At 44.7% G+C, this 17,664-nt stretch overlaps 2 protein-coding genes and 1 long non-coding RNA gene across 6 annotated transcripts in view; 2 read left to right on the forward strand and 1 right to left on the reverse strand.

The window, feature by feature from the left end:
- The window catches only part of SMARCAL1 (SWI/SNF related, matrix associated, actin dependent regulator of chromatin, subfamily a like 1), a 34,702-nt gene extending 23,621 nt beyond the window's left edge, over positions 1-11,081 (forward strand). For 3 of the 4 annotated variants that reach the window (XM_038142994.1, XM_038142995.1, XM_038142993.1), the window contains exons 11-17: positions 4,085-4,303; positions 5,090-5,160; positions 7,304-7,406; positions 8,073-8,255; positions 8,742-8,842; positions 10,340-10,436; positions 10,776-10,970. In XM_038142994.1, the coding sequence (XP_037998922.1) occupies positions 4,085-4,303; positions 5,090-5,160; positions 7,304-7,406; positions 8,073-8,255; positions 8,742-8,842; positions 10,340-10,436; positions 10,776-10,970 (969 nt within the window). Of the gene's footprint in view, positions 1-4,084; positions 4,304-5,089; positions 5,161-7,303; positions 7,407-8,072; positions 8,256-8,741; positions 8,843-10,339; positions 10,437-10,775 lie in introns of all 4 variants that reach the window. The other variant, XM_038142992.1, reaches the window with a different exon arrangement.
- Positions 8,852-12,178, reverse strand: LOC119703310. The gene is made up of 4 exons (XR_005257613.1): positions 11,846-12,178; positions 11,335-11,455; positions 10,684-10,900; positions 8,852-9,488 (listed from the first exon to the last, which is right to left on the reverse strand). It is a non-coding gene; the product is annotated as an uncharacterized LOC119703310 (long non-coding RNA).
- Positions 12,179-13,914: 1,736 nt separating this feature from the next.
- On the forward strand, positions 13,915-17,179 carry RPL37A (ribosomal protein L37a). Its single transcript, XM_038143422.1, has 4 exons — positions 13,915-14,016; positions 14,974-15,102; positions 16,300-16,382; positions 17,021-17,179. Exons 1-4 carry the CDS (start codon positions 14,014-14,016, stop codon positions 17,082-17,084), a joined length of 279 nt encoding a protein of 92 aa, XP_037999350.1. The 5' UTR covers positions 13,915-14,013; the 3' UTR covers positions 17,085-17,179.
- The last annotated feature ends 485 nt before the right edge of the window (positions 17,180-17,664 follow it).

Here is a 17,664-nt window from a genome sequence, read left to right on the forward strand (position 1 = left end):
CAGATCTAGCCCCGCCCCCCCAATTTTTAAAAGGGGCAGAGTAACTAAGGGGCCTTTAAGCAGCTGCAGATTTGGGCTAATTGATTTTTTTAAAAAATTTAAAAGAGCAAACAAAAACCCCTAGTTCCTAATCTTAGTCACTGTTTGATAAAGGACTTCGTTGCTTGGGATTTTGGATTTTATACCTCCAGGTAAGTAAAAAATGGAAGATTTACAGACTATATCTTTGTATTCCACTCTCTTCTAATTTAGGAAATGGATGCAATCCTCAGCATATTTTGAAAATAACTCCTCTGCCAGCTGCTCAGCAGTTGTTTCCACAGAGTTACTGAGTCAAACCACTGCAAGAATTTGGCTTTGCATGAAGCCAGCATTTGCAGCCGTGATAGCAAATGTCTGCCTTGCTGCCAAGGTATGGGCAACTCACCTGTACTTGGATTTGCCATCCCTAGGGCTGTTGTGTGTGTTGGAGCACACACTGCTAAGAGAAGAGCTGTTGCTGCTGCTTCTTGGACATAGAGGCTCTAGGATCTTCTGTGCTGGTTGCATAGACACAAAAGAAGGACTCAAATATCCCTACAGCTCTAATTCAGAGTGGTCAGCAAAGTGGTTGGAAACACCAAATGACCATTTCAGTGTTCAAAAATATTTACTGAAGAGCTGAACATCATCAGTGTATGCCATAAAAATAGTTACTGCTATTTGTAGGGCTTTTGTGTTTGTTTTCTGTTTGGGGTTGCTAACATATACCAAGTTTCCACCAAGAAGATTCTTACTGCAGTCTCATATAAAATTCTTGAATCCCCTTTTTCCTAGATCTGAATGCCCACTTGCTTTCATAGCCAATGTAGTGTTGTTCTGTGAATGTCCAAGAGTGCAAGTGAGAGAAGCACTTAACTGGCTTTGGTAGTCATGTGCTGGTGCCATTGATTAGAGAAAGGCCATTAGCATGCAGAATCCCAGAGCATCAGTCCTGGGTCCCCATCCATAGTAGGAATCATATGGAGGGAGAGGCCACATCTTCTGGTAAGCTTCATTATCTTTAAAACTGAAAGAATCCTTTCTGAGCATTCCTTTCAGAATGGTTCCTAGAGGGAAATGAAGAGATAGTTTAATCTTGGTTTTCTGCAGTAAAAAGGAAAGCTGATTTGCAGCATGTGAGTCTAAGCAGGTTTGGAGTTTGATAAGCCCTGTTAAGAGTAAAGTTCTGCACAAGTAGCTATCATTTCAATTATGAGGCAGATGGACCTTGGATAGAAGAAATGAAATTGTTTTACAGGATCCAGGTTGTAACAGTGTGTCCAGTGTAAATGACTTTTAAACCTTCAGTGAAACTCAGCATGGAGGTCACAATTTGTATCAGCTTCCTTTTAAAACCTCATCAGGATTTCTAGTACAGTTTTCTTTCTATGTTTGACCTGCCTCTCCTGCACAGTTGAACATTGTTGGTCTTATCCATGCTCACCTGGGACATTTTGTTACAGTTGATTTCGGTAAATGGTAGGATGAACCTAGGAGGAGTTTGGTTGTTTGGAGAAGTGGGGCTGCTGGAAATGAAGAGATGTAGACAGTATTAGAGAAAAAGATGGGACTGCTGAATATGGGTTGCCACAGATCCACTTGGCAATGAAAAAATTTAAAAGCTGATTGTAGTTGGTTCTCTTATGACTGTAGAGTATCCTTGACATTTGTTGCTGTAGCTCTAACCTGAGACTGTTTTAGGAGTTGCATCCTCTGTGAAAAACTGTTGTAGTACTTCTGCTGTCAATACTCAAATAAATTCTGCTTTCTGTCCTGAAATTGGCAGCATTATGAGTGGAGGTAGAATTGCACAGAACCAGAGAGGCTTTACACAGCTTTTGAGGATGTGTAAAGATGAAGGGTGTTATGTAAAAATGTTTTGGTATTAATAATAAATCCGATTGCACTATAAGATTAAAGAAAAATTGGCAAACCTGATCCATTCAATTTAAAACTAAAGTCTGACTAGTTTCTGTTTCAAGATTTTATCACAGAAAATTGCAAATATCTGGCAGATCTGATTACAAAAGTTATAGAAGTTTATAAGTCTTTATTAATTCAACCTCCCAGCATCTGTACTTTTAAAAATGCAGCAAGTGAAATGTCACGTGTTGTTTACAAGATGTCCCAAGACTGTTTCCCAAAATACATGTTGTGAATTCATTTTTGAAATTGGCTGATGTTGGCAAATATTAAGTAATTTCTATCTGAGCACATGATCTGAATTTGTAAGAGTTTGGCAGCTTCTGCTAACACTGTAATAAGTTTACTGACTCATGTAAGATGCTGTAACACTTCGCTAAGAAAATCACAGTTGGAAGCATGTGTTCTGGAATGTTATGGATCAAAGCCAGATGTGTATTTTGGAAAAATAAATGTCCCTCTTTTTTCTCTCTTTTCTTTTCTTTTCCACAATAGGGTATACCAAAGTAAATTTTAATTATTCCAAAAGTAATTATCTCTTTATAACTAGCTAGGTGCAGCACAGAGCTAGAATGTTGCCTTGTTGGCAAATGGTTCCAGCACCATAAGCAATATATAACCTAAACATACTGTGGGGACTCTGCCTGTGTGTGCCTTTTAACATGGTGGTAGATGGTGTCTGGGCTTTGTGTGTGCCTTGTTCTTTGCCTTATGAGGATGCTGCTCTTCTGAAATCTGTTTGGCCACGTGGACACAAAGCATATGGATATTTGCTTGTTACGGAAGTGGAAAAGTGGAAAAACATGGGCTTTTAAGTGGAAAGAGGTAGCCCAAGGGATATCCAGGCCCCACAGCAGGGCTGCTCATGTTGGTCCTTCCTACTCACCTACCAGTGCTCTGAGCAGTGTGGGCAGTGGGCTTTGGAGGCTGGGCACAGCACCAGGGGGTCCTTCTTGCTTCTGTCCATCTGCTCTGCTGGGCCCACGGAGCCTGAGAAATGCAGAAAGGGAGCATAAAGACTGTGGCTCAGCAATGTCAGCTTTCACGTAGAATGCCTAAAGCTAATAAACCCAGGTAGACTTGAGCTAGCTTTCTGTGGACCTGAGGGATACATCTCTCAGGTCACCTCTCTTCTTGCCTTGGTCTTCAATATTCCTGTAGGTGTATTCCCTATACTTATTTGTGAAATTGCAGCAGAAAGGTTTCTTTTTTTCCCTTGCTTCAGCATTAAAACTGTATTGATCTCTTCTCTAAAAGACAGTTGTTTGAAAGATGCTTCTTTTGGGGAATGTACCAATTTTGATGCCACTGTTGTTCTTTCTCAGAGAACAAAAGATAGGCTGTGGGATTGCTGGTAGGAGAAGTGATGAGCTGAGATTAGTTGAACAGGTGTATATTGCTTGCACACAGGATCTTGGAGGATAGGCCAGCTTCAGATGGGATTGCTTCAAGGAGGAGTAAACGAATGGCTTGTTCAGAGGAGCTGTGAAGTGACGATGCTTTGAAGAGATGATGTTTGGAGTAATGTCTTTTGGGCCACAGTTTATTTCTGGTTTGCTTGAGTCTGAGCCAAACACAGTAAATGGCAGAAACAGAGTAGGCCAGGAAGCAGAGCAGGAGTCAGGTCACAGTGGAGAACAGGCAGTTCTGACCTGGCATGTCAGACAAGTGTAACAACTCTGTGAAGGCATCTGGGTTAAGGATGTTTGTCCTCATGCTGGTAGGGAATATTTTTGTGTGTCTCTCTGCTTAAAGCTGAGATAAATGTGCATGCACAGAACTGCAGTGAATTCTTTTGGCCTGCTCAAAGCTGCAAGTAGAGAGCAGCAACACCTTGCTGTGTGAGAGTGACTATCAGGGCACATGGCTGGAGAAGGGATTCCTGCCACCTTTCTGCATAGTCCGCTTCCCTGCACCTCCTTGGGCTCTTGTAGATAGGAAGAAAAGAAGTTTGTAAGTAACCTTTTCGTGTTGAGTGGATTAGTTTGTACACTTCTACCTTATTGCCATTTTTGTTAAATCTCCTGCTGACCAAGTTCTTGCCTTGTCCAGATTCCCTGGAAATTTATTCTGCTTCTGGATTGTATGCAGAGCAGTCCCTTATAGGTTTGACACTGATAACTGCTTTGATCTTTTCCAGATGCCATGGGGTTGGGACTACTCTGGATCATCCAACTTAACTGAACTGAAAATTTTGCTGGAAGAGTCCATCATGATCCGACGTCTGAAATCAGATGTGCTTTCCCAGCTTCCAGCAAAGCAACGCAAAATGGTTGTGGTGGCTCCTGAAGGCATTAGTGCAAAGACCAAAGCTGCCTTGGCAGCTGAAGCAAAGATGATGGCCAAAGGATATGAAAGTGTAAGTCAAAAACTCATTTTTGCGATGAGCCATTGCTATTTCAGGTACTTTTATTTTAAAAAACTTTTTCATGAAAAAGCAGTACCCTGAGTTCCAAAGGTCAAAGCCACACCTTTATGTGAAGGCACAGTTTTAAATGAGTGTACAGCACAATCAAAACTAGCTCAGCTTGATTTGCTTTTGATCTAAGTGGTCAACGTTGTCTCTTTGTGTGAAATACTATTTCCTCTCTTTTTTTGTCTCTCTTGTTAGTAATTTCTAATTGTCTTTCATGTCTTCTGCCTCTCTACTTACTCTCCTGTCTAGCCTTGTAATCTCATTCAGCCTACAAAAACAGATTTATTTGAGTTGTGTTGTGAACAGAGCAGTAGCCAAAAATGCGAAGGGTTTATTTTTGCTTTTCTTGTTTGTTTTCCTTCTATGGGTGGAAAATGCATGTTCTGGGCTCCTAGGCTGCTAATACAGTTCTGTAAGAACTGAGGGGTTTTTCCTTGCCATTTTAGTTGGGACACGCTTTCTCAACTACAACTGCATTTGTGATACACTTGTCATCCAGCTGGTAGGAGTTGAGTGGGAGGCAGGGAGGGAGGTGTCAGGGCTGTGTGACTATCTGCTGTACCTAATGGCGAGTAGGAGACTTTCCCCCCAGGCCTCTATTGTTGTGCTTTTTTAGGCTGACTGTTTTCCTAGCAAAGTGTTTATTGGCAGCAGCAGAAATACCAGATCTGTAAGCAAGGAGAAAAGGCGTTTTTGAGACTCAAATTTGTTTCTCCCTTCCTTCTACAGAAACAACAGGAGAAGGAAGCTCTTCTCGTCTACTTCAGCAGAACAGCAGAAGCTAAAATCCGCTCAGTCGTGTAAGCTCCGTGTCACTGCTTCATTCTTGCCCAGTAAAATGTGGTTTTCAGCTGAGAACAGGGAGACAGTGCCTTAGAGATAACAGTGCAGGGACACGAAGCATAGCTCCAAGTCAGCCTAGAAAAACTTGATTGTAATTACAATGCACTAACCATTTTCTTCTCTTGGGGTTCTTTGGCTGAATAAGTCTTCTGATTTCATTCCAGATACAAATCTAAACTGTCATTTGAACCATTTAAAATGACTTTGTGTTTGGGACTTGGATCAGATTCCCTGGTCTGGACCCTTTTTCAATTTAAGGAGCAGGGAAATAATGAAACTAAAAGCATCAACAGAATTTGAGAAAACAAATGCTGCAGTTTTGCTGCAGCAAAAATCCTGAACCAAAAAACCTATGAGATGGGCTTAGCTTTGGTTGTAGTGTCCTTTAGGAATCTCACAGCTCCTACTGAAGTTCTTGGCTCTTCCACAGGGCTCACGTGGGACCTCTGTAGTAAAATTTTTGTACCACAGGTGTGCTTTTAACTCTCTCTTCTCTAGAAATAATTTCTTTCTGTGCCCTTTCATCCTTAGCCTTTTTGCTGGGACTGCAAAGGAGTTGCTTTAGGTCATAGCATAATTTTCTAATAAGTAATATGGTAAAAATATGAAAATGGTTTACTTTCTGCAGCTCTCTGAATGTAAGGACCAACTGATGTGCACTGTGTGATTCCACAGTCACAGACCTTGCTGCAAAATTTGCTTGTTTGGCACAGAACTGTACATTATAGTCCCAGCATTCATTTCTGTAGAAGAATTTCTTCCTTTTATGTTAGTCAACAGTTACAAGACTTTCTTTTTTTTATTTCAGTTGCAAGTATGAACTAAATATAAAACCATAAAGTGCTGTTTATTTGACTCTCTGGTAGGAAGTAGTCAATTTTTTCCTAGGGTTTAGTAGCATTTAAAATATCAGTTACTACAAGCTGCTAAGGTACAGTACCATCTAACTAATGATGCTGTCCTATGATCATCAGCACTTCCTGTGTCTTACCCTTAATGACTTACCTTCCATTGCTTCCACTGAAATGAGATGCCATTTGTTAAACAGAATGTGGGAATGAGATATAAAATAATTGTGATGTGTTGGTTGGCATCTGCTTACTACTCTGAATGTTTGCTTTGACATTTGCTTTAAAATACAGCAGTCCCACTTCTCTCCCAGATTTCTTTGTTAGATAATCCTGTCATGTACTGGGGAGCTGAATATTATAAACCCAGCAAAGTTGTCTGCCATCTTAATACAGTGCTGGAAATCCTTCTTGGTGCTTTGTGACAGTCACAGCTGACCTAAGATGTGCTGACTTCAGCAAAGGTCTTGATATTCCTGATCTTCTCAACAACTTTGCTGTTCCAAAGAAAAAAAAATGACATCATCTGTATGGGCTTATAGGTGTTCCTCAGGCTCCAGTTAACCTGATTGTAATACAAGTTACTACATAGAAATGGGTTCTGTAGCTGTGCTGCTAGTCCATGGGAAAAGCTGGATGTTTTCATTTAAGTCACTGAAAAGGAGCCTTGTTGCCTCTCATTGGCAATTAGCCTATATGCATATGGATAACTCCTAGAAATAGCTGACAAATTTAGATATTTAAGCTGGAGTAAATTGTCAGTGGGAACCCTTGCAAGAAAAGGTATTTTCTTCTGATCAGTGTGTTTAGAGGTGTTTTCTTCTGATATAAAAACAATCCCAAGTAAAGTCAGGAAGTTTAACTGCATACAGATTACTTTAGTGTATTGTGATTGTGCAGAAGTTAGAAATACAGATGGGTGAGTGAGATTGTAATTAAGTATAGATGACCTTCAGGCAGTTGGCCTGGGATGTCATCGTCCAAGTAGGATATAATAGACTGATTCTCTTTGACACCCAAGTATAATGTAGGCAGCTGTCTGCCTGTGGTGAAGAAAACTAAGGGAATTTTCCTTTCTAATCTATAACAGATTAGACTTGCTGCTTGCACTTCACTGCAGCTTTTTGTGCTAGCCTGTTTCCTAGTGTTTGTGTATAGATGGGCAGTATCTTCAAAATTTGTTGTGAGCAAAGTCTGTATTCTCTCAGCATGTAATTTTATAGTGTTTTGGTGTTTTTCCTTTTTCATGTAGAGAGTACATCCTGGAGTTACTGGAAAGTGGGAATAATAAATTCCTGGTGTTTGCTCACCACAAGATAATGCTGGATGCAGTAGTTGCAGAGCTGAAGAAGAAAGTAAGTGACTGATTTGTCTTAACTTTATCACTGTTTCAGCTTCAAAGCTGTTGAACAGGCCCCTGGATTTATGGCTGGTCAGATAGTTTAGGGCAGTTAGTGACAGAGATGATTTCTACTTGCTGTGCTTCTGAGTGTGCCCTTCACCGAGGGAACTGAGCTGTCAGGGTGAATACCTCACAGCATGCACTTTCTATTAGCTGAATGGCTTTTATTGTATTTAATGTTCTTTAATTCCACTATCTGCCCTGGAGCTTGTGAATTCTTGTGTTACCCTGTGCGGCCGTTGTTCTCCAGGCCTTCCTCAGAGGGAGAATGAGACTACCCAAGCCCACCATCCCTGCCTGCCTTTACCTCTGTGGTGCTCTTGTATTTTTGAACTAAGATACTGTAGGGAGAGTTGATAGACCTGCCAATCATTTCTCTTGACTTCTCTTGTTTGTTTAACTTTTCATGTGAGATTTCCTTTGATGCTCCTAAAGCATGCTGGGTCATGCTGGGGCAGTGTGAAGAATGATTTAAGATAACATTCCAGTCTATAACCCACAGTGGCACTGGTGACTTTGCTCAGTGGCAGCACTGGACATGGGATCCACTAACACATGGAAGGATTACCCAAGAAAGGGGACACCAGGTCTCTAAACAGCATCTTCTGCCTTTTCACAGCACGTCGAGCACATTCGCATCGATGGCTCCACATCCTCAGCTGAGCGGCAGGCTCTGTGCCAGAAGTTCCAGTTCTCAGAGAAGCAGGCTGTGGCTGTCCTTTCCCTCACTGCTGCAAACATGGGTCTGACATTGTCTGCTGCAGATCTGGTGGTGTTTGCAGAGCTCTTCTGGAACCCAGGGGTAAGTGTCCTGGAGGGGACAGAGATGGGATGTTCCCTGGAGAGCAGAAATGCTGCTGATTAAGAGATATAGTGGGCAGGCAACTTTCTCTAGGGTTTGTCTCATTGTGATATCTGCTGGCTCTGCAACCACAGGTGCTTGGGCTTGAACCTGAAAGGCTGGTTTACACAGCTTGCTGGCAGGGGAAGATGGCACAAAAGGGAAACAGGCTTCTGTCTTTGTTTGACAGAGCTCTAAAGGGTTTGCTCAGCCAACTCCTGAAAGGGTCCATCATCAGTGCTGACCCTCTACTTTGGAAAACTGTTCAGTGCCTTTTGGGAACCTGGTGTACCAGATTACTTCTTGGCTTACTCTGTTTGAGAATACCTTAACAGCATCCAGATAAAAGAGTTGCTAAGCAGAAGAAATGAGATCTTCTGTTCTCTGGTGCTTACAGTGTTTCTCAGATGTTGCAGTTTTCACTTTTTGTCATGTTTTTACGTTAAGATTTTGATCCAAGCAGAAGATCGGGCACACCGAATTGGACAGACCAGCTCTGTCAATGTTCACTACCTGGTGGCTAAAGGCACAGCAGATGACTACTTATGGTAAGAAGTGAGAAAGACACTTTGGTTCTCCTGACATGTGTTTCCAAAGTTTGTAACATATGTGGTGTGAGGGGCTAATGCTAGTGCTGAGTTCCACAGCCTGTGAGGGGAGGATCAGTAAGTGCCAGGGCTGCTGCAAGATGATGGCATGGCCTGGCTGCAGTGGACATGACTGAGCGGCTGACAAGCAGGAGGAATAAAAGTAGTTACCTGATAAAGAAAGAGCTCTCAAGAGAAATTCTGGGAGAACTGATGCATCTGAAGCCTTCACAGTCTCTGTGTAAGGAGGAGGAATTGTCTTAGATACAAGCCCAGAACATTTCCGTGCTAGGGTACTGTAAAGTGCTGAGACTTAAACAAAGTCAGCAGACACTGAAGGTGGTTCAGTGTATGGTAGATCAGTTCTGAGGAGCAATCTGGCTGCTGTGTGCTTGGACAGGGAGCTGTGGAGGAGAACTCTACTGTTGCCTTTCTCTTGCTCTTCAGTGAGCCCTTCAAATAGATTAAAAAGGTGCTATTGACCCACCTCTGGGTAGTTGTGGTAGGAGGCTTTTTGGCTTCAGTGAGAGTTAGCTTAGGGCTGGGGAATCTGACATCTGGGGATGGGCAGGATCTGAGGAATCTTTAGTGCTGCAAGGGAGCTGACCTGCAAATGATGACAAGAAATTATCCACCAGCTGCTTCATTTAAATCCAAAATTACATCTTTATTACCTTGTTTAAAGGAATGAATTAACTAAGTGAACTTGTGCAGTTCCCAGAATATCATGATGGCAAGTAATTATAACCCTACAATGCAAGGATCTGGAAACTGATGCATCACCCAAATTTCATGGAAAGTTAATGACAGTAATTCTGCCTTTATTTGTGAAATGCTGTCTGTGCAGTCATTAGTGCTTAATGGGGAAGAAATATGGCTCTCGAAAGGACAGTGTCTTCTTTTTAAAGACAAGAAAAAAACCAAGAGGACAAGGCTGTTTGGCCTTGTGCACTAATTGTGCTGTGGCCTTGGCATCTTTTAGTGTCCCGTGTGCAGGTGTGGCCGGGACCTCTCAGCCTCTTGGGCCAGTGATGGATTCTTCCTCCTGCTGTACATTGGGAGTTATCCTTGAAATGCTGATGCATCTGTTGTTGGGGTTTACCATTGCTTGCCTTGGAGACTGAGCACACAGGCTACTAGGAATCCTTTTAGCTGCATCTTCTCAGTCTGGCTTCATACCACTGGTGTTGCCTCAGTCAGCTAGTTTCTCTATTGGACGTATGTATTCTCCAAATGTTTATGGCCCAAAATTCTCTAATTGTTACTAATTTAATTGATTGGTATCTCAGGACAGCACACAGTGATTATAACCAAGAGCAGGACAGGTCAAGGAACCAACAAAGTTTGGTAGAAAAGCCATCTTTATTCCCAGTTGTATCCTTTTTTAATCTACACACAGTAAATGAAGCAATGTCCTTGATTTTTTTCCTTTCAGTAATATCCGTTTATCACTCCTAGGCCAATGATTCAGGAGAAGATCAAAGTGCTGGGTGAAGCTGGTCTTTCAGAAACCAATTTCTCTGAAACGGCTGAGTCAACTAATTACTATCCCAAGGTAATTGACCTGAAAGAATATTGGTGGTCCCTGGGAGAGGCTGCATGGGGTCTGCCTTTAATGCCACAGACCAGATTGTTCACCTCCTCCCAAGATCCATGCCTTGGCTTGGACTCTCCACAGAAGTTCCAAGCCTGCTACTTGCAAGGAGACCTGTTAGCATTCATGTCATATATATGTCTTTGAGTATATAACGTATGAGATACGTGATACACACCCATGTATGTAAGGTATGATCTGTACACACATGTGCACTGTGTAAGGGGAGTGTCCTGATTTTGCTCACTATGTTTTACATGACAGTGTGGATGCAGATCCTGTTCTGTTCTGTTTCCTCAGCCGGATCCAAAGCAGAAGACGATCTATGACCTTTTCCAGAAGACCTTCTCTGAGAGCAGAGATGACGATGATGCTTTGTTTTTGGAGGCAGCTGATGCTGGCTGTGAGTTTGACTCTGGCAGTGCCTTGCAAGACAGAGAAGCAGAGGCATGTTCAGTGAGTCCCAAAAAAAAGCGGCGTATTGAGGAAGTGTAAATTGCTAAAAATGACAGCTTAGAGATTTTTTTTAATTAAAAAAGAAAAACCAAAAGTAATCACATATTATTTTTTGAATTTTTGAAAATAAAAGACTTGAAATTTTCTGTATCTCTGGCATGTTCTATCTCAAAGGATGAGAAGGCAGTCTGACAGTGTGACAGATGTGCAGCACACACCTGGCATCCTGCAGGGTTTGCAGTCCTGGTTTTGCCAATGACTGAATGGACATGGGCGAGTATCATTCAGTATCATATCTGAAACATGCTGTGTTTCAGCATGTCAGCTTCCACAGTTATTCTGTTTAAAAAGCAGATAATGGTTGTCTGTCCCCAGGGCAGAACTCTTGAGAGAACCAACTCACCAGCAGCTGCAGAGTGCTGCTCTCAACACAGAGTATTTAATCTGTCTGTAGGATGAGTGATCTTTCTACTTGCAAAGTGGGTTGTTCTGAGTAAGGGGTGAGAAATGTTGCTGTCTGCTGACTGAAAAACAAAAATGCAAAAGGCATTATTTGTGTACCCATATTGTTGTCTCCTATAGAAGTTGTTTTCTTCTTTGTAAAGCTACAGCTGTTTCAAAACAAAACTTTCCTAAGATACACTGAAAGTACCCTTGGAGAATTCTGCTTCTTAATAACTTCATTCATCTTGTCTGTATGTTGGTAAATCCCAGCCCTGCTAGAGAAATGCCAGGTGAACCTTCCCTTTGTTAGGACCCATAAAATCTCAGCTGGTTTGCTGCCCAGATACAGAGGTTTTTCAAATACACCTGCGATCCACTTTATCCTTACTACATGAAAAAGGGGAGAAGAACCTTGCAGGAAAGTGCTGTTAGTGATTACTTCAGGGGACTGGAGAGACTGCAGGCCTTACCCCAATGGCACCATTAGTCCATCATTCATATGGTGAGGAGGTGGCTGGGCAGCTGGCAGCAGACTCAGACAGGATCTCCAAGGCTCGCTGATGAGAATCTCTACGAGGCACTGTGCAGGATGCCAGTGAGACCCACAGCAGGCTCAGGAACATGGAGCACTCCTGGGCCTCTTGCACCTGCCAGCTGAAGATAATAGAGCTGTATCTTTTTGGCATTATCTAAAACCAGCAGAGGAAAGGGAAGGACCCATCTCACTGGAGTGTGGAGCATCTTACTGTGGCTGGATGCCTGCTTGTACACCTGCATCAGCGCTCCCACCCATGTTGGAGGAAGGTGAGTTTTCAAGAAGGATGCTAAAACAGCAACAACAGGTTAAAATACCTCAACAAAAAGCTGGAGCAGTTCCAGCTAAGTGTTCTGTGGGCCCCAGGCTCACTTCATGAGCTGAAAAGCTCAAGGGGATGGACTATCAAGGCATGGATGTGCTGGCCTGTCTGTGTCCTTCATCTTCTTAGTCCCTTGGAAATGTGTGTTTACTTTGGCAGTGCTGGGAACTGCTGTCACCCAGCGTGGCTGGGTTTGGTTGTTGCCAGAGCTCGCTGTGACACTGGTAGATGATGGATACGACCATGTGCTGTACTGTCACCGCAAACCTGAACTCTGTAGATACAGACCAGAGAATAGCACTAGGTTCTCTGGATGTGTTGGCTGACAATTTATATTTTTTAACCGTATCATCACTAGGCAGCCAAAGGAAATTACTTTTTTCTGTTTTCTAATACGTTGATATCAAAGCTGTATCCTGTGAGTCATCGTTGTGACGAGGATCTGAAAAGGGCAGATACATTCGTAGGATATATCAAATGAAATTTTGATTCAGCTGAGGGAGATAAAAATACCATTGCCTAAAGCCTTGCTGAGCCCTCATCATAAACGCTGCTCTGGCCCACCAGCTCCCACAAGAGCTTGTAGGGATGCTCAGGGAATGAGGAGCCTGGCATGACAGAGGGCATTAAAAATGTCCATGTTCAAACCCTCAGAGCAAGAGCCAAGAAGGAATGTGACTTGTGTCCATGAGCATCTCTTAAATTACAGACCCTGTCAGGGAGAGTAACACAGTGGCTGGGCACACTTGATTCCCTCTTAACTAAACAGACTTCAAGTAAAGAGTGCTGTCATTGCTTGAGGCAGCCAGGGTGGGTATGGAGGAAACCTGCAACACTTGCCTGGAGACGGTTTCTCCAGGTGGGCTGGGAAGCTCCGGCCCTCTCCTGGAAGAGGGGATGGACTGTAACTGCCTCTGCGCATGGAAAAGCTCTCAGGCTAACTGGATTACATTTCTTAACGAGGCCAATGGGTTGCTAATCCCCTTACAAGCATTGCAGCTCGGTAGCACTCTGTTTTTCCCTCTGTGTTTTGGTGCTGGGAATCACCCCTGAAGTGGCACACAAGGGCTTTCAGGGCTGGTGGTTTCAGTGCTGGCTAACCCCGAGGAAATTAGGAAGTTGCCTTAACCTGACCTGATGCCAAAACTGTTGAAATCTCATGGATTAGGGCTGGTATGTTTTATGATAAGGATTCATCCTCGTTGATTTTTATATTTACTTTTTTCTGCAGTTCTGGACACGTTTTCTGTCCCTGTTTTGACATCTACCTGCTGCTTATCCTCTTTAAAAATGAGGTGAGTGAATGGAACTGCCCCGTTTCCTTTCCTGCTGTAACTTCCCTCGCGGGAAAGCCAGGAATCTGAGCTCCGGCGGTGCTGGCGCTCATGCACGGCCTGGGTCTCACACCGGGTTCCACGGGATGCCTCAGGCTGGAAGGGCCCGCGGTGCTCATCCGCTCCAGCCTCCCTGCTCGAGCAGGGCCATGGCGGAGCACACGGCACGGGACGGCATCCACACGGCTCGGCAGTGTCTGCAGTGAGGGAGCCCCCGCACACGCTCCCTGAGCAGCAGCGCAGCCGCCCTCGCTCTGCTGTCTGTCTGTCCGTCCGTCCGTCCGTCCGTCCGTCGGTCCTTCCTGCGGGCCGTCCCGCTGCGCTGCCTCCGCGGCCGGGCCCGCCCGCCCCGGGCCGGCACCGCCGCCTCCTGCGTCACTTCCGCCCGCGCCGGCCAGACCGCGCCTGCGCACCGCGGCTTCCTCTCCGCGTCGGCGCCGGCGGAAGATGGTGAGTGAGGCCGGGCCCGTCCGCCGGCATCCGCCGCCATCCGCGCCGGGACTGTCGCGCTGAGCCCGCGGGGCAGCGCGGAGCCGGGGCCCGAGATGAGCCGCGTCGCCGAGCCGGCCCTGGCTCCGTGCTGCGCTGCGACAGCGGCTCCCTCGGTTCGGGCGGCCGCGGGGAGGCGGCCTGGGTGAGGGGGATGGCAGCCGGGGCGCGGGGGACAGAGCGGCTGCAGCACTCCGTGCCACCGCCGGCTGGCTCCCGGACGGACGGGGCTCTGCTCGGGCTCGGCGGCCCGAAGTGCCCCGGCAGGAGCTGCGGGGCTGCAGCAGCGCCAGCCCGGTGGCATTTCAGCGGTCATGCTCCAGGGGCGGGCAGCGAGAGGGACTGGAGGACTGGGACGTTTCTCATGAGCACAGGCTGAGGGAGTTGGGCCTGTTCAGCTTCAGAAGAGGCGACTGAGAGGGGTTCTCATTATATAATTATATATAATTAAATAGTTAAAATAGCGTACGAAAATACATCTTTTCTCCTGTCAAGAGGCAGGAGCCTCTTCTCGGTGGTGCCAAGCCGTAGGACAAACGGGCAGACACCGATGCTCAGCAACTCCCACCTGAGCTCGGGGACGAGCGTAACTGCGCGGTGAGCGAGCCCTGGACAGGCTGCGCAGAGAGGGTGTGGAGTGGCCCTCAGTGCAGATACTCAGGGAGCGTCTGGATGCAGTCCTGTGCCATGTGCTCTGGGCCGCTCCTGCTTGAGCCGGGAGGTTGGACCAGGTGGTCCCTTCCAGGGAATGGTGACCCATTTCCTGACGCTGTGAATACTCAGTTTTCCCAGAGGCAGGGCAGGCTGCAGCCCGGCTGTAGGGTGCTGAGCGCTCAGCTGCCGTGCTGGGAGAGGGGAGCAGTGAGGAAAAAGCTGTCTCCATAAAGCTGAAGCTCATTCTGGTTTGCCTCCCAACAGGCCAAGCGCACCAAGAAGGTCGGGATCGTGGGTAAATATGGGACCCGTTACGGTGCATCCCTTAGGAAAATGGTGAAGAAGATTGAAATCAGCCAGCATGCAAAGTATACCTGCTCCTTCTGCGGCAAGGTGAGAGATCTCCTTCCCCTCCAAAAAAGTCTTTAAAAACCACGTTGTTATTGATGCTAGAAGGGTGATTTGATGCTTCAGTAATTTTGCTACTGAAGAGAAATGTGCCTAGTTCCAAGACAGGGACTAGAGTGTAGTGAGCCTTGGGCTACTGTCACAGTCCTTGAAAAAGAGAGTAGACATTTCACATGAATGTTTAGTAGTAGTTAAATGAAAACAAATATTATTACATTTCATGATACAAAAGAGTGAGCATTGTTGCCATATTATATGTTTTACAAATTAATAAAATAGACCTGACAGAATTAAATCATCGCAGTTGTTATCTTGACAATTAAGGCTTGACTTGGACTTTTTTCCCCTTCAGTAACTTTTTACAGCATACCTGGCAGAGGAACAGAGCTTGCTTTTCTCACTTTAGACTTCCTAAAGCCAGTTGCTTATTTTTGTGTGCGGTATAACTCTGGATGGGGAAGAATTTCTGATAGAAAGTCATATTACCTGTTTGTGTACACAGTTAAATTTTGCTGTTAAATCTAGTTTTTGACTTTTATTGCTATCTGTAGAGTAGGTATCTTTAAAGTGTCTGGAAATTTAAAAATATTTTCATCGTGGGGTTTTTGCTTGCTTTGATTTGTTGTTGGGTTTTTGTTTGTTTTTAACTTACTGCCTTTCATATATGAAGTGAGAATGTTCATAGTCTTGTCTGCAGACTTGCCTAAATCAGGCATAGGAGTGGGCAAACTCATTGTCACCTCTGCAAGGTGAGGGGTCCCTGCCTGGGGGAGGGAGTTCTGTACCCACCACTCACTCTCCAGATGCTGTTGGAAGTGGGTCTGGGTTGAGCAAGCTGGGCTTGCCCAGGGAGTCCTGGGAACAGTGCTGTTCTATGAGCACCAAACCAGGTGAGAATATCAGTTGTTATAACCAAGGTAGCTTCGTACTGTTTTTCTCCTTCAGAATAAGCTGAAGTTTTGATGATGCCTTCAGAATTCAAAATGATGCCCAGTTAATATCTGAATGGAAATGTGTTTCATTAGTGTCTGCAGAATTTGAGTAAAAGGATTGTCTGTCCCTTTCTTGTCTAAACTTGGCTTAGAGGAGTGCTGTGAAGACCTTGCCTGAAGTTTCTTGTTTGGCTTTTCTAGCTGATGGAGAGTGACTTGATTTTTTTTTTCCTTTTTTCATCTGTTCCAGACCAAAATGAAGAGGAAGGCTGTGGGTATCTGGCACTGCGGATCCTGCATGAAGACAGTTGCTGGTGGTGCCTGGACTTACAAGTAAGGAAATAAGGAAGCTCTAATCAGTATTTATTCTCACACAGCTGTAGCATAATGCAGCTTTTGACTTTTTATCTTTTTTTTTAGTTTTTATCTACTAGTCATTAAGTAGATCTGTCTTGAGACAGTAATGGGGGAAGTTGCCTGTTCTGTTAAAATTTGATTGCTGTGGATCAAAGTCAATTTGATTGCTATTCTTTGTAATAGGCAAAGCCATATTTATTCCAAGAAAAATTATTTTCATGTTTTCCTTTTGTTGTAAAAGCAAAAAAAAAATTATAATAACCTTTATCGTGAGGGTGCTGTTGCTTGTTCCCCTTGTTTGCTTCTTCCCCCACAATTCTGTAGAAGACAGTCCTGCCCCACGCATAGCAGTCGTGAGGGATCTGAGCCCACACGTTGGTGCACGTGGTCGTTGCATGATTGGGAGATTTGGGTTGGGATGCAGCCTCTGAAGTTCCATGTGTTTTGTGGACCCAAGCCTACACTTTGCTGTGAGGAAAATCAAAGTGGAGTTAGACCCTGTGTGACAGCGCAGTCAGATGATAACAATTTGAAATAATACGTGCTTTCTCAAAAATAAACAACACCAGCACAGTTGTTCTGCCACATGCAAATGACTCTGCTTCTTCCTCCAGTACCACCTCTGCAGTGACAGTCAAATCTGCCATCAGAAGACTGAAGGAATTGAAAGACCAGTAGAAGCTACTTCCTCTTCTCCGTGTGAAACATCCTTTTTTCTCCACTGTCGAGATCTATCCTTTTATCAATAAAAGGGTGATGATGGAGTAGAATAATTTTTGTCTTTTCTGCAAAAAGTCCTGTCTGTTATGTATGGTGAGTGCCAGGTGCCCAGCAAAGCTGTCCTATCACTGCCTTCCTCTACAGGACAAGGGAGAGAAAATAGAATGAAAAGTCTGTGTGTTGAGCTAAGGGCAGGGAGAGATGCCTCACCAGCTGCTGTCGTGGGCAAATCAGACCCAACATGGGGAAACCAGTTTAATTTATTACCAGTTGTATCAGATTAGGATAAGGAGAAATAAATGTTAATTCCAATCACCCCTCCCTTCTTCCAAGGCTCAACTTTACTCTTGCCTTTCTTGCCCTCGCCAGCAGCTGCACAGGGGGATGAGGAATGGGGGCTGAGTCCATCACAGAGTGACTCTGCTGCTCCAGCTTCCTCCAGGGGAGGGCTCGTCTCAGTTCTTCTGCTCCAGTGTGGGTCCCTCATGGCATCCCAAGTCATGCCAGGAAACCTGCTCCAGCATGTGCTCCTGGGCTT

This window comes from Motacilla alba, chromosome 7, assembly GCF_015832195.1.
Source record: "Motacilla alba alba isolate MOTALB_02 chromosome 7, Motacilla_alba_V1.0_pri, whole genome shotgun sequence".
Lineage (NCBI taxonomy): Eukaryota > Metazoa > Chordata > Aves > Passeriformes > Motacillidae > Motacilla > Motacilla alba.

Excerpts from the sequence above, each read along its gene's own strand:
- RPL37A (XM_038143422.1), top strand. Across the intron at positions 15,103-16,299 it reads CCTGCTCCTTCTGCGGCAAG|ACCAAAATGAAGAGGAAGGC; the intron begins GTGAGAGATCTC and ends CATCTGTTCCAG. Across the intron at positions 16,383-17,020 it reads GGTGGTGCCTGGACTTACAA|TACCACCTCTGCAGTGACAG; the intron begins GTAAGGAAATAA and ends TTCTTCCTCCAG.